At 34.7% G+C, this 22,287-nt stretch overlaps 1 protein-coding gene across 3 annotated transcripts in view; it reads right to left on the bottom strand.

The window, feature by feature from the left end:
* LOC106466946 (ras and EF-hand domain-containing protein-like) overlaps positions 1-22,287 on the bottom strand; it is a 50,402-nt gene that overhangs the window by 14,363 nt on the left and 13,752 nt on the right. For 2 of the 3 annotated variants that reach the window (XM_022395040.1, XM_022395038.1), the window contains exons 3-14: positions 20,019-20,168; positions 16,919-17,009; positions 12,018-12,220; positions 11,195-11,263; positions 8,321-8,399; positions 5,875-5,969; positions 5,274-5,407; positions 3,955-4,193; positions 3,625-3,752; positions 2,208-2,729; positions 1,894-1,991; positions 609-690 (exon numbers count right to left, since the gene is read on the bottom strand). In XM_022395040.1, coding sequence (XP_022250748.1) covers positions 609-690; positions 1,894-1,991; positions 2,208-2,729; positions 3,625-3,752; positions 3,955-4,193; positions 5,274-5,407; positions 5,875-5,969; positions 8,321-8,399; positions 11,195-11,263; positions 12,018-12,220; positions 16,919-17,009; positions 20,019-20,168 — 1,890 coding nt within the window. The remainder of the gene's footprint in view (positions 1-608; positions 691-1,893; positions 1,992-2,207; positions 2,730-3,624; positions 3,753-3,954; positions 4,194-5,273; positions 5,408-5,874; positions 5,970-8,320; positions 8,400-11,194; positions 11,264-12,017; positions 12,221-16,918; positions 17,010-20,018; positions 20,169-22,287) is intronic. The other variant, XM_022395039.1, reaches the window with a different exon arrangement.

The raw sequence follows: 22,287 nt of genomic DNA, 5'->3' as shown, positions 1-22,287 counted from the left end.
CACCATCAAGATAATTGTTTTTGAATTTCGCGCAAAGCTACACGAGGGCTATCTGCGCCTAGCCGTCCCTAACTTTAGCAGTGTAAGTAACTAGAGGGAAGGCAGCTAGTCATCACCACTCACAGCCAACTTTTGCGCTACTCTTTTACCAACGAATAGTGGGATTGACCGTCACATTATAATGATCCCATGGCTGAAAGGGCGAGCATGTTTGGTGTAACGGGGATTCGAACCCGCGACCCGCAGACTGCGAGTCGAACGCCCTAACCACCTGGCCATGCCGGGCCCCATCAAGATAAAGGAATAAGACAACCTACATAATAACCCGCCATTAAGATAAAGGAATAAAATTATTGTCATGTCGTTTCTCTTCTCAGGAAGAAGTATTTAATTAAAATCCCTAATGTTCTGGTGGGGCGTACTTTTCTCGTCCCAGTCACATGGTATAATTGTCTCGTCCTGTTATAACCTGAAGCAACATCACTCAGATATTTTCAATCACCGACTCTTTGGTAGGAACATTTAGGCTTAATTTGATTGTTCTGTCATGTCCTCCCACGAAGTATCTACAATCACCAACTTAATCAAATTCGAACATTTGTACTTACCGTTCTTGTCCTGCGGTGTCCCATAATTGCACTGCTATGTTTCTGCCATCGACTCTCAAATATTTCATGTAAAAATCAACACCTGTGAAAAAATACAGCTTTAAACGATAATGCGTATTATTTCATTATTTTAAACACTGAGTTATTTGTCAATGAACAATTTCTTTCATTTTTCATGAAATGGATAATCAGAAAAAGACAATCCTTTATCAAACGATGGCCACCATACGGCCGACTCCCCACCCCCAGTGGCTCAGTGGTGAGTATGGAGGCTTGTAACGCTAAAATGTGGGTTTCAATATTCGTGGTGAGTATAGTTGGAATAGCCCATTGTATAGCTTTGTGCTTAACTACACACACAAATATATTCCCTATTATATGTTATTTGTATTTTGTTTTTCTTGAGCTATTTACTTGTCATCAATTGGTATAAGGTTTCTCACAAAGACGTTCTTTGCTGAGTCTAACGACTAACACGTAGCCTTCAAGACAAGAGAATACAGCTTGTCAACAGCACTTGCCGCCAACTTTTCAGCAACTCTTGTATGGCCTCAAAGTACGGAGCACGTGTCTTCGTTAGCAGGAGAAACCATGAATTTTTTGCAACTCCGCCATTGTTAAGATTATCACTATAATATCTACTTCACGCATGCCCGTTTTACACTTATCTATTATTTTCTCAGTCCAGTTATAAACTCTGTAAATATGGTCTTATTACTAGATGTACTTCCACAGGATCCCCGAAAGTGTTTTGTTTCAAGAGTAGCTAAAACCAAAATTAAGAGTAACAAATATTTTTATCTCTTGCTTTTGAAGTTCGTATGTCATGCTGTGTTGTAGCCTACAGAGTGCATAATTCTTCACGTGATTCATGGCATGCGCACGTTTTACTGACGTCACGACAGCACAAATTGCAACGTTGAGCGTCCCTTATGTGACGGAATTTTAGTGTATACTGACTGACAGACAACACACTACTGGAAATTGAACTGTATAGTTATCTTGATAAGTGTATATTTGAGGTTTCTACAAAATAACAAATTTTAAGCCATTTTGAGAAAAGCTCTTTTCAGACGTCTAATATACGGTTGTCAGGTAAGATAATATGGTAAATATTGCTCACTTTTTTATAAAGCCATTTCTAACTAAGAAATACGTACTGTGGCTGTATTTTAGCGTGCTTTGTGAATTTTGTCTGAACTTATGTAGGTTGGTATTTGTACATTTACCATTACGGTCTACTAGTATCTCAATAATAAATATATAACATAATAAGCTAACCAACCTAAAGTTGATGTAAGGTTTTCCACAAAGACGCCTTTGCTGAGTCTAATGATCAGCGAAGACTTCCCAACAGCAGCATCTCCGACAAACACTACTTTGATAAATATGACAGTTTGGAGCCTAAGGGTCCTCCAGATAGAACGTATAGAGTAGATAAAGACGACAGTCTGGACCTCAAGGGTCCTCCAGATAGAACATGCAAAGCATATAAATACGACAGATTTGAGCCTGAGGGTCCTCCAGATAGAACGTAATATTTTGTATGTTTTATCTGGAGGACTCTCGAGTTCCAGACTGTCGTTTTTATCTACTTTATACGTTCTATCTTGAGGACCATTAGGCTCAAAACTGTCACCTCTATTTACTTCGTACGTTCTATCTAGAGGACTCTTTGGTTCAATACTGTAACTTTCCACAGTTTTCAATTTTTGTTGTTGGTGATTCTCCTCTTGTGCGTGAACAACCCGTTCTTCGTGGATATTCGCTACTTCTACTTTGTACGTTCTATCGATAGGACTCTTTGGTTCAATACTGTAACTTTCCACAGCTTTCAATTTTTGTTGTTGGTGATTCTCCTCTTGTGCGTGAACAATCCGTTCTTCGTGGATATTCGCTACTTCTACGCTCTGATTTAGGATTCTCTTATTAACATCAGACTTCTTTGTAACTACGTGTACTGCCTTTTGTTGCTTGAAGCGACCTCGTGGTAGTGGATGAGGAGGGAGTTTCCTCGCTTGCGCTGGGTGGTGTTCCAAAGATAAACGAGGGGTGGGAACAGGGGTACCGTCCACAGTTGATGTAGGAGTTGATTGTTTAGATGATAGTTGTCTAGTGTATCTGGAAAATACGACATATATTTAACACCGAATAACACTTTATTAATATTGATTAAATTCTGTTGTACAACCTCAAACCATTATTTCAACACACACACACACATATATATATGTACAGGTTTTAGTGAAAAAAATATAAGCCGCTATTAATAACCACTATAAGCATAGGTAAGAGAACATTATAATTAGATAAATATATAATATCCAAGAAGCTTAAATGTACAAAAAATATACTATGTTAGCGAAGTTTATTTAATTAAAATAACTTTAAGTATATAACAAAAATAAGCAAAATAAGTAAAGCTTAAAATTAAAAACCTTGTGCACAGACAATAAGCACAATTGAGTAACTAGGGGAAATGTGATATGACGCTATAGATTATATAGACGTGTTGTACCGTGTATAACCAGCACTCCTCATTAGTTGTCATATACATACTTAGTAGGTAGAAAGCTGTTAGGAACTGTTATGGCCAATCAGGACTGTTGAAGGTAAACATATGTGCATCGACGTGATCAACTCATAAGGTAACTTATCATATCAACATCTCTTTTGACAGTTATTGAAGCTATTTTTTAGAAGTGAAGAAAAAGTGTTTGTACTATTACAAAAAGTTTAAATTCTTTATATCTACACTTCTTTATACGATAATAATAAATGTTCACAAAATACTTTAATACATAATCTTTGTTTACGTGATGCCTGTTTCAAACAAGTAATTAAAATCTTAATATTGACATAAAAACAAGTCCAGTTCCAGCTTGTACGATGGTAACCACAAAAATTTTTAAGTATTAAACTTTTGGAGACTCTTCAACCAGTTTTCTGTTTGTGGGTAATCTGAACCCCGAGAAACAAATTTTCCACTTTTAAGTTCAAAGTCACAAACACACACCCAGCAACTTCAGGATCCAACCCAAGTTGTCGTTTTATCTCCATAACACGGCGAGATGAGAAGCCTTCTTCTGACTCTGTGTGTGTGATGCTGTAGCTTAGCGGTTGTCCATTTTCCAAAATATCACTCTGAAATATATTTGTATTTTTTTTTATTTATACAGTGCGAAGAATGGTGCTGATAAAAAATACCTTAAACAGCTATTATTAGCTATTATTATTTATGGTTTATATTTATTATACGATTCAGTATGCTTCTAAAGATGCGAGACTTTGTGGTCTTAGCCAGTAACATTAAAATTGTTGCTTAAAAAAGTTGCTTCATAATCACCTTTACTTTCGCATCAGACTGCAACATACTCTGAACTTCTGTTCTAACTTTAGGTTTAGAAAGATGTCTTCGTTCGGAAAGGCTACTCTTACGACTTCCAGATTGCGACTGGGTGGACGTTGAAGATTCTTTTTTCGTAGTTAACCTCAAAATTTTCGCCTGTTTTTCATTTTCTTCGGCAACATTGTCACTAAAATCATCGGTCTCAGTGACGTCTCGTAGCGTTGAAAGTCCACTGTCTAAATAAGTATATTTTGTAAATCGTATAATTTCGCAACAGAGCAAAGATTTTGGAGTAACAATAAGAACTTTTAGATGGTTTTTAGTAATTTTAGAGGTGTACGGGATTGGAGAATTTATGCCATAAACGAAACTCGAAATATTTCATTTTTTATTTTTTTGAGGAAACTTCAGTTTTATTTAACATTTTAAACTAAGTCAAATTAATCCCGTCTCAACTAATAGCTCTTAAATGAATTTCATTAATAGTTATTAAACTATTCTGTTGGCATGCGGAAATCCTCAACATATATTTTTTTTAGATTAAACTTTCTTACTGTAATAATGTACGGAATAATTAAATAACCTGTACAACAAAAGGGGAGGGGGTGGAGTATTGAACTGCACTTTTCAAAAGGTATGTAGACAAGTTTGCAAAGACAGTTTTATAGAATGTCATGTTAATTTAACAACAGAAATCAGTTAGAGTATCTTGTAGGTATTCCAATCTCACAAATTTGTTGAAGTTTGACTTATTTTTTAGATCACATAATAAATTTAGTTGTTTTCATTTTATTATAAAAGATCCTTATATTAGCTTGTAAAATAACTGAATTTGGTGAGATTGTTTGAATAAAAACACGCTTTTTTTTCCTTTTTTCAATCGACTCTGCATCCCAGCGCTGGTTAACTGCCAAAAATATTTCACTTAATTGCCCACTGAGTGAAAATTATTTACTTACTTTCTAAATTATACTTGCCATAAGAAGACATTAGTATTAGGCCTATTATATTCTTAACACTACGCAGTTATTATGTTAAAAAATATAATAGGCCTAATAGTAATGTCTTATGACAAGTACAATTAATTATAATCATGCTTTGCAACTGTTATTAAAATGAAGCAGTACACAAAGGTGAAGGAATTAGCATTTTGCACTAATAAGTGGTGTCTTCAATAACTTTTGTTACGGCTCAACTACAGTTGTAGTTTCTTCCCGAGTGTCTAAACTTTGTGTTAATCAACGACTGTCCATGTACTCTATCAACAGAATGTTAAAATAAGAGGATTTTATTCAGAAGTATCCTACAACACCTACCAATGTCATCCATAATACTGTCCATGTTACTGTTGTCGTCATTGTTTAAACCAAACCAAGACATTAACAAACGTCGGTTGTCCTCAGAATCTTCGATGAGAGAATATCCATCATCATTTTCTTCTATCGACGACCTTTGAAAACAATACGTTTTTTTTTGTTTTTTAGCATGTCCACTTCGTAAACTACCGTTTATAAATAGCAACGATTTTAATGATAAATATTTTGTGGAGAGTTTTCAGAATCTTTTACTGTAAGAATTGGGTACCGTATCAGACGTGTAAAAAACGATTTTAACTTCTTTCCTTTTTTTTTTTCTTCTTGTTTTAGAAGACGTTTTGGACTCCATAGTGAGCCCAAAACGTCTGATTCAAAACTAGACAAAAGACTTTAAAAAACTTTAAAATATTATTGATATTCTGGTAATCTCCTGAAGATCGTATTTTGAAAAATTTATATTAAAAATGATTATTATCAATAATTACATATTAACTACTTTTCAACTATACTATTTTAGCAGAAAAGATGAACTGCTTATGAGTAGTTCTGAACTGTTCAAAGTGCGAGTAAAATCAACACTACTTTAAAAATTAAAACTTACTGTTTTGATTTTGCAAGCCCTATAGAAGGCATTTCAGCACATAGGTAATCCCCAATGATTGAGTCCGTTTTACCAAGTTCTACGTGTGATGTTTGCTAAGGAAGGTAATAAAAATATTTTCAGTTTCTCTATTAACTATCTAATTAACACATTAAACACACACACATATATATATATATATATCTGAACATAATAAATCAGAGATCATCAAGTTATTAGTCAGGCCCGTACGCAGAATGTTTGAAAAGGGGGTCTAATCTGTGAGATCAAAAGCCAACCATGGCCAGGTGGTTAGGGAGCTCGACTCGCAATCTGAGGGGTTGCGGGTTCGAATCCCTGTCCCACCAAACATGCTCGCCCTTTCAGCCGTGGGGACGTTATAATGTGACGGTCAATCCCACTATTCGTTGGTAAAAGAGTAGCCCAAGAGTTAGCGGTGGGTGGTGATGACTAGCAGCCTTCCCTCTAGTCTTACACTGTTAACTTAGAGACGGCTAGCGCAGAGAGCCCTCGTGTAGCTTTGCGCGAATCTCAAAACAAAGGCCAACACATGTTAATGCTACGGGAGTCTAGGCGCGCGCCCCGAAACTTTGAAAGAAAAAAAAAGGTGCTAAACAGGAGATTAAATCTGGAATCAATTTTGCATGAAATATAGCTTAAACAATTTCTTGACTGTTCACGTAAAATCCACAAACATCCAAAACGTTAAATACCATAAATAGCTGCGCTATAACTATATAAGCATCATTGTTTTACACCACCCTGGTATTGGCTAATGGTTAGACAAACAATGTTTGGTATTGGCTAATGGTTAGATGAATAATGTTTCGTATAAAATAGTAACAATGTTTGGTATTGGCTAATGGTTAGATGAATAATGTTTCGTATAAAATAGTAACAATGTTTGGTATTGGCTAATGGTTAGATAAACAATGTTTGGTATTGGTTACTGGTTAGATAAACAATGTTTGGTATGGCTAAATACCATAAATAGCTGCGCTATAACTATATAAGAATCATTGTTTTACACCACCCTGCGTACTTGCGTACTGATATGTATTTTGCAAGTAGCTACAGCTAAACTATAACTCGCAAACTATTGATTAATTAACTATTAATTACAACTAAAGCGATTTGCAACAGCCCCATATTACACATATGATGATTTCTTCACAAGAAATACGACTCTGTTCTTTGTTTTTCTCTTTTGTCCAGAATTACTGATGATAGATGAAACTTTTGGAAACAGTCTAACTCAGTAACATGTGAAAAAATCAATAACAGACTGGGATTAACGTTATCGAGTTGATAGCTTTGATTGAAGCTTAAAGCCCAGCCACTTTATTTTAAACCATCAAACTGCCGTTTATAATATTAAACTTTCTAACAAAAGTTACTACTTTCTACTGTAACATTCCGCTGTTGTTACTCTATTAGTTTAAATGTACTTATATCATAAATTGCTCAAATATTCTTTGCCACAGGGCGTTTTTTACTTAGTAATTGGGCGCCCATCTTGGAGACAAGACTCACTTGAGTGGGCGCTTAGTACAGTTACTAGACACCCAACCACATGCCTGGGCCCGTGTCATTTACACTCACAAGCTTGAGAGTAATAGTTCGGTTAATCAATCATACATATGCTGAGCACACGCTCCCATGTGTAACAACACCTTACGGATGACATCCCTTATCAAATTTTTGGCTTTATGGGTCACATCCATCACAGTCTCTTCACAGCACAAGAATATATTGTGGCGTGGGTGTGAGGAAGTCTTAGGGATCCCCCCCTCGTAAAAAAAGAAACCAATATCCTTTTGCTACTCGCTTTTCTTTTATGGGTGGGTAGGTTGGGTGACCCCTGAGCTGGCTGGTCCAGGTACATATGGTCCTTGCACCCCTTAAACCTACAGTACTGCTCCTGCCTCTTATTTTCTTAAATTTTCTACATCTACATTAAATTTTCTTCTGAATAAAAAAAGTTCACAGGGTTTGTTATCAAGCGGTGCATATAGTCTTTATCCGTTTTTCTATTATCATTTATAGTGTCTTTCTCGACTGCACACAAATTTGAAATCTTCAAGTTTCATGTTTCTATTTGTATTTCAAAATTTTGTGCGTCTCGTAACCTTAGTTTTACTGTGTGTTTGTTTACGTTTTAATCGAAAGAAGTTGCTGTAGACTAAAATTCTTTAGTTACATAATTTTGTTTCTTTTACTGTATTCATTTATCTCGTTCTTCCTGTTGGTCTTTGCATCATTATTAGGTACTCCATTTAGGTATCACCCCCCCCCCCTAAAGGTTTAACAAACTGATTAATTCTCAGTGACCATATTGATTTAGTTGTTGTATGCTGAGTCACAAATTTAGGTTCCTTTAACAAAATGGGTGGCCAGTGAAATTTATTGTTTTTTAAAAATCGCATTGCTTTGCTGATACACTTACTTTGTGACAAAGGTTTCTTTCTACATCTACAAACTCTCCCAGGGTGTCGTTGGTGTCCTGAAGTCTTTTGGTGTCATCACTGTTAGAAGGAACATTTTTGAATATTTTAATATGACCATGAACCTTGTTGAATAACAAGTGCCTGACTAAAACATTCAAACATTTTTCTTAGATTAATATCAAATTCCTAACATTGCTACTGTAACGAATTTGTTATTATATATTTATTTTAATATCAACGTTTGTTTAGATTTTAAAACATTCGTAGCTTATAGTGTTAAATATGTATTGCGAAACTCCCGCCTATTCTCCAAAGTTGTAGAAGATTCTCGAGAGTAAGAATCAACAACATTTGTGTACGTAAACACTTAAATTGTATTGTTACGTAATCTGAATTTTCTAGAAAACCTTCCCACGGCTATAAATATGACCAACGCGACGCGCCAAAAAGAAGTAGTATCTATTATTAGTTTGCTATAGTCAGTGTGCTATAAACTTTGGAAACTGTAACTGTGATTGTTATAACATTATCAATCGGAAAACTTCAGATATTTAACCAGGAGCATTTACAAAGTTCGAACATTACAAGTTGTTTAAGGTCAGTGGATTCTCATCGGACATTAGTATTTTTACTAAAACATTACATAACGTCACGGTGGAAAACCCGGTGTATGTGGCTGATAAATAACGAAGGACAAAGCTAGCTGGCTTCCCGTTAAGTGAATTATACCTACGTCAACTCGTAATCAAATCGCTCATCGTGAACCCTCGATAAGATATCGAAAAGGTTCCAGATTAAAAGGAAGATATTATATTGCTTGTAAGTTTGTGAAACTTTTGTTTATAAATCATTGTTTGTAATAACTATTTGTAATAAATGTTATTGTAAATTGTATTGTTGTGTGTATATTAAAACGTATTTGTGTTTAAAACGAAAACGGTGTGTATCAATCTTGTTGGCAAATATCGTAAACTGACTATATATCGGCGTTTACTTAACTGCTAAATCTAAAGTACAATTTAACTACTAAATTTAAATTTATCAATTAACTCAATTTCATGCTATTTGAAATTCTAATACGTAACACAACGCCATATATTGTAAATATGAAGCAATTCGTTCCCCTCCATTGCAATGACGAAAAAACAAAATATCTTACCAACTGAACTGATAAAATAACCCATATTTTAACTATAGTAAATCGCCTTTCAACTACCTACCACACTCCCCCCTCACAAACAATGTTTGTCTCCGAGCATAACAGAATCAAAGTCATGTTATTTTTAGTAAGGTGTGAATATATTGTTGCGTCATCGAGATCAAGTGACTATGCTCACGCCCTCTACTTTCTAGAACTATCCTATACCTTGGCGAATGCTCTAGCATTTACTAGATATAGGGTAGTCTGGTATATATAAGAGGGTGACAACGTGACGAATTAATGTGTGTGTAGATAGTGAGTAATTTAACTGCAGTCAGAAGTATTGCTGACGTTCGTTGATATAGCGTTTGTTATAGAGCGATTGTCGAAAATAAGTGTATCGTAAAGTTGTATTCGGAAAGAATAAACCAGTTTTATTAGGTAAGGACTTGTGTCGCTAAAGTTTCGTCGGAACGAAGTTACGGAAAGTTAATTAACAAACGGAGACGTAACACTATGTTATGGTAACGTGTCACGTGCAACTATCCTTATTTAATCTTGAACTTATGTAATCTGCTTCCACAACATCACTAAAATAAAGATGAAACAACATCATTACTTCACTATTTAATAATAAAGAGACGGAATTTTGTTCATAAAAGTAACTGGCAAACTTCATTAATCGTGCTAAAAATACGTAACTCAAAAATGGCGTTCAGTGGATTCTATTTTACAATTTCAGGCAAAATCATTCAAACAGTGTTTGACGCCTAAAAAAAGTATCAAATATTATCAAACATTGCCCGTGATAAAGCTGGAGATTCTAATTAAAAATGAAATATGACATGATATAAAATTTGAAAATTTAATTCTTATGATTATTCCAAATAAACAAGGTGAAAAAAACAAACAAACTTGGGTTCGATTAAACGAGTACTAATATAATCCTTCTTTTATCATTTTGTTCAGTGGTAACCATCTGATAACTGATGGAAGTTTACCTGTTAATGTAGGAGGTTTCTCATGGAGAAGTTATAAACATGAAATGTTAAACGAATTATTATTTTTTATTAAGCAGTCTTTTCTTTAAAGCTAAAAGGTCATAAAAGGATACAGTCTGCCCTTCAATAAAATTGATGGAGCTTTCCCTAGTGGTTAATTCGCCCCAGCTGTGATTTCGTGTGTCTGTGGTTCGCGTCCCGTTGTTTCTAAAACGCACTCCACACTTAAGGTCTATCAGTGCATTATAAGACAAGAGTAGTTCAAGAATTGACGGAGAGTACTGTTGACTAGCTGCCTTCCATCTAGTTTATGTCAATATAAATACCATGTTCTTTGACACTTGTTTCTGTATGTTAACTTTATATGATAAAATAAAGTTTTTAACGTTATAAGCCACTGGGGGGCAGGAGGCTCAGGTAAAGTCATTTTTAAATTTGATTTACTAGCCAGAGGAAGAAAAACTAGCCAGAAGCACTCGCCACCATTAAGGCTTGTCAGTCTCTCTGAACCGAATAAATAAATGAATTGTCACTTTCGTAGAAGCCCGCATCTGACAGTATAGTGTGCGTTAATGTCTCATTATTTCCAATCTTGGATCCTACGATATGCACTCTAAACTTAACGTAAATATTTTATTTGTAAATTTAAAAGTTCAAAGAACATTTCTAAGCTTAATCATTGGTAACATTAATGACTTATCAGCGTATAGGTTTACTCAGTTAATACTTACTGTAAGAGAAAAAGTAGTCTACTGAGGTGATCATGTTTGTTAAAAACATCCAAAACTCGCTCTCTCTCACTGTGGGGTAAGAATTGCGATATATCAATACCTAAAAACAGTACTCATCTAAGTTTAACATCTGAAACGTTTCTCCAGTGTAAAATACACAACAACTTTATATACATGTAATGTTGCATATAACACAAAACTCCAGAACGTATTTCTGTATTTCCAGAACGTTCACACTGTTTCGCGTATATTCAGTTATGCGCTGTCATCAACAGTTTGATTTTATTAGAGAATTTTTTTATAAGAAAAAAGCATCAAAATGAAACCATGAACTTATACAATAAGCTAAGATGTGTTTGTTTTCACGGAATTTATTCATTTAAGTGATACATATTTAAACCTCAAAGCAAGGCTGTAATTTTAATAATTTCTTAAAGACGGTACACTTTCATTCCAAGTCTACAATAAACATTAATAACCTAAACCTTTACATGTAAATAAAATATAAGTACATTACTTATTGCAGGCCCGACGCCAGGTTTTCTGTAGTCCTGGTGCAAAAACTTATAATGAGGTTTAAGTCTTATTTCAGGTTTATAGAAAAGAAAGAAGTTTCAGTATAATGAAGAAAACTAAGTACAGGATTGATCAAAAACAACAATTTTACAATGGATTAAAAACACGAATACTGAAAAGTTTGGATATCCTTTGTAACTGGGTACCTGAGTCAATGCACGCTTTGCATCACCCCCCTAATGCCAGTACTAACTTATTATAAAGTCTGTTAGCTGTTAAAAATCAAACTGTGAACAGTGTTTTGTACCTTCTCAGCTCGCGACATTTCTCCTCATACATACTCCTCAGTTGAGCAATGTCACTCCTCATTAAGGCCACACTAGTTTGAGTGTCCATCAATGAAATTCGAACCTGACGGTTCTCATCCACAGCATCTTCAAGCTTTGTAAGGACTTCTGATAGTCGGTCAGCTTTGATAGGGTCCTTAACGGACTTCAGCCAAGAATCCACCTAACGATGAATTTGAGTAATTATGTATGCCTATCTAAACATTAGGTTAAGACCATATTAAACAGATGTAAGCAAATAATATATACACACATATATATATATATTGTTAACATAATCTTGGTGAATACTGACTGTAGGATTGGATTCGATATTCATCTAACACCTAGTAAAGATTAGAGGCGTTTTTAACAGGCCCCTCTTATTGCGGGCCCCCTAGTAATATAACAAATAACAGACTGTTAGGTGTTATCTCAAAATTGTTTCTTATATATATATTTACATATATATTGTACATAAAAAAATTATTTATTTATTGTATTTTAATGTGAAAATAAATTTAAAACGAAAATTGCACCGAGTACTTTGAAGTGTTAAAAAACGCCCATGGTAAAGACTTCACCTAAAATTTACACAATCTAGTTTGGATTAGAAAATTTTATGAGATGTATCCACTTGGAGTGGAGCAATGCATGAACGACGTTTCGGTCGCTTTGCTGAGGCGTTCATCAGGTCGATCTCTTAACTTCAAACTAACAAACCTAATCTTTACCTCTTTAGTTTGGAAGGGTCTGTCGTTAAGACGTATGAAAATAGCATAAACACTCAATTATTTTACTGATGTGAATTTGTATAGTAAAATAGTTATACATACTAGATGGGTAAAATTTATCTATATTGGTATACATAACTGTAAGAATGCCGATTGCTTTAAGTATTGTTTGTTTGTTTGTAATTAAGCACAAAGCAACAACGAGCTATCTGTGCTCTGCCCACCACTGGTATCGAAACCCAGATTCTAGCGTTGTAAGTCCGCAGACATACCGCTATGCCACTGGGGGGCTGCTTTAAGTAAATAGGTTAATAAGAAAAATGAATGTAAACACTCACACAAGGTTTACTAAGGTATTAACTACAAAGACGATGTGATATTGCAATTACAGAATGGAACATTTTAGTTAGTAAATGCTATTTATCCTCAGTCGATGTATTTTAATTGCAAGTGAGCTCCAGTGACTCAGCGATAAGCTTCAGGGCTTATAACGCTGGAATTCGGGATTCGATCGCCGTGGTGGACAGAGCCCAAATAGTCCATTGTGTAGCTTTTTTCTAAAGTATGTAAACATGACATTTGAAAGTGGAAAATAAAAAATGTTTGTATTTCGACACTCATAATGAGGTGATAAAGACTGCAAACTTTAACTATATATTGCTCTTTTTTCAGCATACAATCAACTTTTGAAATTATCATTTTTAGTTTAATCATGTGAAGGAAAACCTTTTAATATTTTACATGTCCTTAGACTATGAGCTCACTCTGCTTTGATTTGTTTGTTTGTTTGTTTTATGAAATTCGCGCAAAGCTACTCGAGGGCTATCTGCGCTAGCCGTTCCTAATTTCCAAGTGATAGTCTAGAGGGAAAGCAGCTAGTCAATACCACCCACCGGCAACTCTTGGGGTACTCTTTTACCAAAGAATAATAGGATTGACCATCATATCATAACGTCTCCACGGCTGAAAGGACGTGCATGTTCGGTGATGGGATCCGAACCCATGCCCACAGATTGCAAGTCGAGTACCATAAATATCAGGCCAATCCAGGCATCTCTGCTTTGAATTCAAACTTTTAATATTAATAATTATATCTATATCTTTGGAAGTTTATTGCACCTTTTCAAATAAAGTTAAATGTGTTTGAAGTTCGTCCATTTTCGCATCCCTCTTCAATTTCAACGAACGACGCTCGGATTCAACTCCTGTTTGTGCCTGATGTAAAAAAAAAACGTGTAATTTATGAAGTTGCCAACAAGATGAGTATGGAAGTTATGACGTTGTTATCATTACTTTCAAATAAAATCAAACATGTTGAATATAGAGTTAGAGAAGCGGTTAAAAAATAAATTGACATTTTCTTCAAGATGAGGTTTAACTGTTTATAAGGAAATTGCATTAACTTTTGCCAGTCCTCTCAGACAAGGTTGCTGATTGAAAATCATAGGTATTATATTAAATGATACTAAGCCCTTAAGTTTGTTTTACCATGTTTTATATAGAGGGTTGAGTATGTAATTTCTAAAGTATTTTGGATATGCAAATCATCAAGTCGCGTGACAACTAAACCCAAGATAAAAGTTGTGGTGAACGGAATGTACTAAACAACATGTAGACTTATTTGGCGTATTATAGGTAGTGTAATACCACCGAACACTTTTTCGCCTTTGGATAGGTTATGCCCGTTTTTACATAGAATATTAATACACTCAGATCATAAAGATGTGTTCAGATCGGGGACTTAGAATTTCGAAAACTGGGATATCTCTTGTACTTAATGGAATTGGTAAAAAAAAAAAAACATGGATCAACTTAGTTTTCCAGAACCACCCAGAAACAGACCTGCAATAGGTCGTACCCCCATCAGCGTCTTGTAACAGATGAGAATTCAAGAATGCAAAGATCAATGGCAAAACCGTCCATGTGCTCCAGACAATACGAAATATAATCAAAAAGGATGTCTTTCTGGAAATGAGACCAATAGGGTATAGATTCACTAAGAAAAGGCTTCGAATCATACCTCCTGTTGAACCATCATATATACCTCAAGCAGCTGGTGAATGAAACTAATAGTCATGCTATTAGTTTCATTCACCAGCTTCTTGAGGTACATACAATGGCTAATAGCCATCCTATTCCATACTAAGACATACAGATAAAGTCGCCTGTGGATTTCTGTGCGATCGAACTGTTAAAACGGGCACTGGAAAACCGTCGTCCTCGTACACTATATGGATTATGGAAGATATAAGAGGAGGATTGATATGACTTGGATACGACAGTTTTATAACTGAGCCTTTACAATAGAAACTTCGACGTAGGGCTATTGTTAAGACACGCGGTCGTCAGGTATAGCATGAATGGACGTAGCGACATAAAATATGAAAAAGTGATGAAGCTTTAAAACCGTTTTAATATACCGTTCTCAGCCTATGTACTATTTGGATACGAAAAGATGCTATAAGATAAACAAATATGCAAAATTGGCTGGTATTTTAAGCTTGTTACTTTACAAAACAAAATAAAAAAGAAAACATAAATTATCACATTTTTCATTATCGTTTGGGTATATAAAATAAAAATATCAATATATAATTTTTTAAATGAATGAAAAGGATTGAATTTCTATACGTTGGTAAAAAGAGTAGCCCATTAGTTGGCGGTGGGGGGTGACGACTAGCTGCCTTCCCTCTAGTCTTACACAGTAAAAGGATGAGTAATAGATAAAGTTGAATGTGTTAGGAAAGCACAGTCTTCTAAAGTGCGTTATAAGAGTAACAGTCGATCCCGCTGTTTGGTTCATAACCGGAAAAAGACCTTGTGGTGGTTGGTGCTACTAATTAGCTACTTTCTCTCTCTAGCCAGTAATACAAGATTAGTAACAAATATACTTGAATCCTAAGGGCCTCTTTTAACTCATGTGCCACATAAAGAATTGTTCAGGTTGAAAATATCGGTACGTTTATATATATTTGTGCATATTTGTTTTAAATAGTGGGATTGACCGTTATATTATAACGCACCCACAGCTGAAAGGGCAAGCATGTTTGGTGGGACGGGGATTTGACCCCGCGACCCTCAGATTGCGAGTCAAGTGCCTAACCACCTGGCAATGACCACCGCATAGATTGATTTTAGATAAACTTAAAACACAACTGTGGTGACACTTTATGAAGAACGTACACATAAATTATTGTTGTTAACGAGATTATACTTAAAATTTGCTAGTCTTAGTTAAGCATGGTACACATAACATCATTCCCAAAAATATTATCTCCCTTCCAGTGTTACAGCTGAAAGACTTAAAACACAAAAATCCGGCGTTCGATTCCTCGCGGTGGATAGCGTGCATATAGCTGATTGTGTAGTTGTGCACTAAGAAACCAACAACAACAACTTCATACTAAAAATAAATACGAAGCCCAATCTATCATTCCATTCACTAAGTCATATCAGTTTTGGGAAATTCCACCCCTCATCAGTAACCCTGGACATGGGCAAATCGAAAGAACAAGACTAGACTTCTTATTCAGAATAATAAATTAGTAGCATCAATGCTGCCTATTCTTCTAATCCTATGTAAATATAGATTCGGTGGCATGAGCTTCCATCACTATAAGAAGTTATTTCGATTTTCCCATGTCCAGGGTTACTAATAGGGTGGAATTACTCGAAACCAATATATAACTCAGTGACAAGTGGTTAATTGAATGGCAAAATTAGGCTTCATAGTTATTTTTAGTATTCTAAACATCATTTTTTCTGAATAATCCAGAAGAATACGCTAGTAATATCAATGGAATTTATTCTTCAAATACCATGTTAATATAATCTCACTGTAGTGAGTGAAGGACAATTCAAAAGACCAGAAGCATAACCTTGATGTAATTGAATAAGTAGAGTTGTTTAAACAATTGTTTAACAACAAGTTAAAACTTGGAATGGTCTATTCTTTCATTGGGGTGTGTCTCTATGAGCCAGACTAGTTTTGGAGAATTCCACTCCTCATCAGTGACCCTGGACACTACCACCAATGAAATATCAGACCAAACCAAGCCTTCATACTAGTGAGGTATCGAAAATACACCATTTTGAATAACCTTGATGTCTTTTTATGAAATCCTTTAAACGCTACATTTGCGTCTTACCTGTTTCTTTTCCCGAAGCTCTAAATGTTTTACTTGAGTATCAAGCTCTTCTTCCGAACTATGTAGATGTCGCTCGTGCTCTTTCTTCTCCCTTAATAATTCGTCACATAAAATAGTTCAAAGAAAAATAAAGCCTTATCGATTCACATTAGCCAGATAGCTTACACTGGATTATCTTTATAGATAATCGAAGGAGACTTGTTAAACATAACTTCAAACAAAACAAACGAAAAAACTAATATTTGCAACCATTTGTTGCTTTTAACTTACTGACATATAACATTTCTTAAGAGGCTACCACACGTATGATAGTGCACAAGTTCAATCATTTATACTTAATTGCATATCATTGATAAAACTACCGTCTAATGTAGGGGAAATCTGTGTTTATCATGATTTTTTAAAGTGTGTGTGTGTAGGAGCAGGGTGAATGTGAAGTAATCAAAATGTCAATGTTTCTTTTATGTGTGTGTGTGATAAAACCATTAAAGAAGGACAAAATAGGCATAGCCAGGAGAAAATACTGAGCTTTAGTCCTCTCCCCCTCCCCCTCCTTCCGAAATTCCAGAAAAGTTTTATTTTCTTAATGCAGAATTACACAATTCGCTCTGTCCACGGCGGGGAATCGAATCCCGGATTTTAGCGTTGTCAGTTCGTAAACTTACTGCTGTATGACGAGGGGAACATTTTGGAGAAGGCACTGCTCTTTTTTGTTCTCTTGATTTGAAGGTTTTTCGGATTACACAACTCCCAACCCCGAAAATATTTCCTGGCTACGGTACCGCTATCTATCTGATATCTATCTCGTTTATCAGTCATTATCTAAACAAACATAATTTATTGTTGTTTTGTTTTGTGTATCCGTCTTCTGAATTTTTCACTATAAGGTACTCGAGGGCTATCTGCGCTAGCCGTCCCAAAGTTTGTAGTGATTGGACAAGAGAGGAGGTAACTGGTCAACACCACCTACCGTCAACTCTTTAACAACGGATAGCGGAATTGACCGTCACATTATCACGCCCCATCGCCTGAATGGGCAAGCATATTCAGCGAAAGGTTTTGTTCCCACGCCAAGCACATTGCGAGGCGAGCGCTATAACCACCAGGCCATGCAAAACTATCATTGATTATATATCATAATCGTATGTACTTTGTAATTAGCGTTTCATTATATCTTTCCCCGAAGTGAGTTCGTCTTAACACCAGGTTAAAGCATGTAAATACCTGATACAATTATTCTTACTTCATCAAAAGTTGCCTTCCAGTGGATCAGCGGTAAGTTTGTAATTATGCACAAAGCCCCACAATGGGCTATCTGTGCTCTGCCCACCACGGGTATCTAGCGTTGTAAGTCCGCAGACATACCGCTGTGCCACTGGGGGGCTCAGCGGTAAGTCAGGGGAGTTACAACGCTAGAAATAGGGTTTCGTTAACCTCGATGATAAGAGATAGCTCAATGCACTTAACAAGAAACAAACATTAAAAGAGTGTCAGTTACAAAGTAATATACGCACTTCCGTATAACAACGTTCCGGAATTTTAAAAGCATTTACAAAAGATTTGTAAATTGGCAAAAGAATATTATTAATATATTTGACATAAGACATTAGTAATAGGCATATTATATTTTCAAACACTACATTCTATACTATCTGAAGTATCCGTTCCCTGGACAGAAGTTATGTACATTCATGATTAATGAAAGGTTACCTTAGGACATGAAAAGTTGCTTCTCTTATATGTAATTGTAAAAAAACGACCATAAAAACTACAAAACACAAAATCTGAAATCGCAAATATGCATGCATCTCTACATGGACCCAACAAACCTTCATGCCAAATTTGGTATATATCCATCAACAGGGGGCGAAATAGCAGTCAAAAAAGCAAAAACGAATATAAAAATTCGCAAAACTGAAAATTTTTATGTATCTCCCCATGGACACAATGAACATCCATACCAATATTAGTAAAGATCCATCCACAGGAGGTGAGGTAGTGGTAAAAAAACGCCCATAAAAAGCGCAAAACGCAAAACTGGAAATTTGTATGTACCCCCGCATAGACCTATGAACCTCCATACCAATTTTGGTGAAGATCCGTCCACACCCTGCGAAGTAGTTACATGGACAGACAACAGACAGTACTATTATATTTATATAGATTTAACTTCTTTGGGGTTTACAATAATTAGAAGATTGTATGATAATAATATTAACCACACTATGTTCGCCATATACATCGCTGACAAGGAATTTCGATCAATAAATCTATGGCTTTATATAAATAGCTGTATTTGTTGTATCCCAGTCGTTCTGAAGAGCTCTGGATAGAGCGAAAAGCGTCGTCGGTAGTGTATATGACGAATATAATGTGATTAGAATACTATTATTATGTACTCTTCTAATTCGTGATAATTCCTAGGACACTAAATATAGAATATAATTTGTTTTTCTACAAAGTGTACAAGCAATTATAAGTAATTAAACACCATCGTAAAACCAGGACACTTGATTGATTTACAAGCTGTAAATAAATTAAGAAAATTATATGTAATCACAACTTTTTTTTTACTTCTAGAAAATTTACACATCCCTCTAGAAATTCCGAGATGCCAAAGTAAAAACGAAAACAACTAGCACTTAAGAAACTGTTATCATAGTTTCAACTGAAGAACTTATGCCTCATAACATCTTATTTGTCGTGGTTTTATTAGGAGGATTCACATCGAAGCATAGTTAACGTGAGTGTTTTAAATGTGCTCTATACTTTTCCTAACACTTCTTAGAATATATTTATGGTTTAGAACTATTTTAAAAGAAAGTCCCTCAGTAACTCAGCTATTATCTGAAGATCTTATAACGCTAGAATTAAGAGTTCGAATCCCGCAGATGATACATCGCAGCTAACCCTTATGTGTCTTTACGCTAAAACAAATATTTTAAAGACATTTATGTATCTATTTCCCTCATCCTAAGTCTTTGAAGTTTATAATAATAATGATTATGAATCTATGTATAAAATTTACAATGTTTGTCATTACCTAAACTTTGAAGTTTTTGAAAAAAAAAACAAGCTAATTTCCGGTAAATACTTTTACCTTTTCCATAAATTCTCTAATTTTGCATTTTCTTCCTGAAGTTTTCTAATACTTTCCAGTAAATCACTAATCAGTGTTTCGAAATGTATTACTAGGTTTGGGTTTTCACTGTTTTGAAGTTCTGTAGACATAGCTAAGAGTTTTTCTTCACTGAAATAGAAAAGAAAACTAATAAATGTTTCGAATCTTAAAAAGAAGTTAACATTCCTGATAACATCATTTCAAAATACTCAACCTATTTGTTTGACAGTTTTATGATACTTTATTTAAACAATAATTTGTAGAAAATATAACATTAACTGTGTTGATTTATGAAGTTAAAATAATACTCTTTGAGTTTTACATTGTAATCATCAGATCAGATTAGCACAAATAACCAATGACTTCAATAAAGTTCTGTTTAAATGTAAACATGCCGTATAGAACTATTTACAGAAATGATAAAACGACACTGTAATACTTCAGTTGCATATATGTTGAAACTGGGTGGAAATATTTCCGAATGGATAAGCCAAGAGCATCGAGGTATATACTTTCTCGAAAAATTTTCAGCGACGATGAATCAGCATTTAAAGTGCCCCAACTGTCGTAAGTGGAGCACCCAAATAAACAAATAAAACTTGTACATTTCCCCAACCTTGAAAATATGATATTATATGCTTACATCTGATTTTATTTGCCAGCGTAAGCCTAAATATTTCCTATATGAGCTCAAGCAGAAGAAAACATATGCTCATTGTTTGGAATAAACCATTCTCTGGCTTTCTTCAATAATTTATAAAAAATGTTATGCTTTAATGCTTGAATTATATATTTTCTTTCTTTTGTAATCAATTAAGTGCATTTCTCAATAGCTTTTATGGCAGATTCATACTTATTACCGTTTCAGTATTTTATCCTTAGTGTTGTTCAGCTAGTATGCAAAATCACTGGTTTAAATAACTAAACTGTATTAAAATCTTAATGTAGTGTTTGGTAGTTTAATGTAAATTGTAGGAAACTCTGTGGGAAGCTACTTAAGTGAATATTCTTAGGTAATGTTTGACATAAAATGGAGCCACTCGTATCTTACTGACTAAGTCTATCTCCCAATGGGTCAGCATAAGTTTATGGACTTACAACGTTAAAATCCAGGATTCGATTCCCCGCAGTAGACAGAGCGCAGATAACCCATGGTGTAGCTTTGCGCTAAAAATCAACAAACAACAGAATTCAATGTAAATATGCGTTATTTTATGTTAAAAAATCATAATCATGGCACTCTTTATATTTTTCATAGTTGTTGTTTTTTCAGATAAATAATAATCGTGATATTGTTTGTTTTTTTTCTTTGTTATTAAGCACAAAGCTACACAATGGACTATCTGTCTGTGCCTACCGTAAATATGGAAACCCGATTTTTAGCGTTATAAGCCTTCAGGACATGCCGCTGAGAGAGGAAATTACAATATTATAAAATCGTGCATAATAATATATTTAATCGAGAATAGATCATTTAACGGTTTGGGGAAGAGACGACACGAATACTCAGTTATATGTCGAACGACACATGACTCATATGATTCAAACACAGAGGCCACGTGCGGAGTATTTAGCACAGGATGTAAGAATCCCCTCTACCTATCTATAACAAACGTACATGTACAGTCAATTTACGTATCTTGCAACATGTACAAGAAGACCAAGTACAGGCTGCACCAATAAATTTGTTTTGAAACCAAGGTTTTCTTCACTTTTATTATCATTGCTTCTTTCAGCTGTAGCGAAATACCTATTGCTAAGTGAACAAGGCTTACTGTTAAGAACTAGATGTATAAATAGGGGGTGGGGGTGGAATAAGATATTAATGGAAAGTAGAGATCGTTGGTTATTTGTAGAATTCCTATAAGAAGTATTCAAAACAAAATAAATGCTACAATAAAAAGTACACAAACAAGTAAAGTGATACTAGTTGGATAGATTTTAAAACTTCCAATATATTTGTTCAGTTTTTATATGTCCATGGAATGGACACAATATCTATAAACTTTCAGTATAGCCATATTCCTAATAGTTACAACATTTACAAGAATTAAACCACAATCACAAATTTATAAAATGTAATCCTTACTTTGGCTTATAGATAAATGTATAAAGCTGCCAAAGTAGGAATTAAATTTTATAAATTGGTGATTGTGGTTTTAATTCTTATTTCATTACTTTTATAGCAGGATCCCTACTTCATTTTCAAATTCATAATTTTTTGATATTTTTTGTTTATTTTTTATGT

The sequence above is a fragment of the Limulus polyphemus genome, unplaced genomic scaffold (genome assembly GCF_000517525.1).
Source record: "Limulus polyphemus unplaced genomic scaffold, Limulus_polyphemus-2.1.2 Scaffold2433, whole genome shotgun sequence".
In the NCBI taxonomy this organism is placed as follows: Eukaryota; Metazoa; Arthropoda; class Merostomata; order Xiphosura; family Limulidae; genus Limulus; species Limulus polyphemus.
The sequence above is the reverse complement of the archived record's forward strand: the minus strand, read 5'-3'. Positions and strand labels throughout refer to the sequence as shown.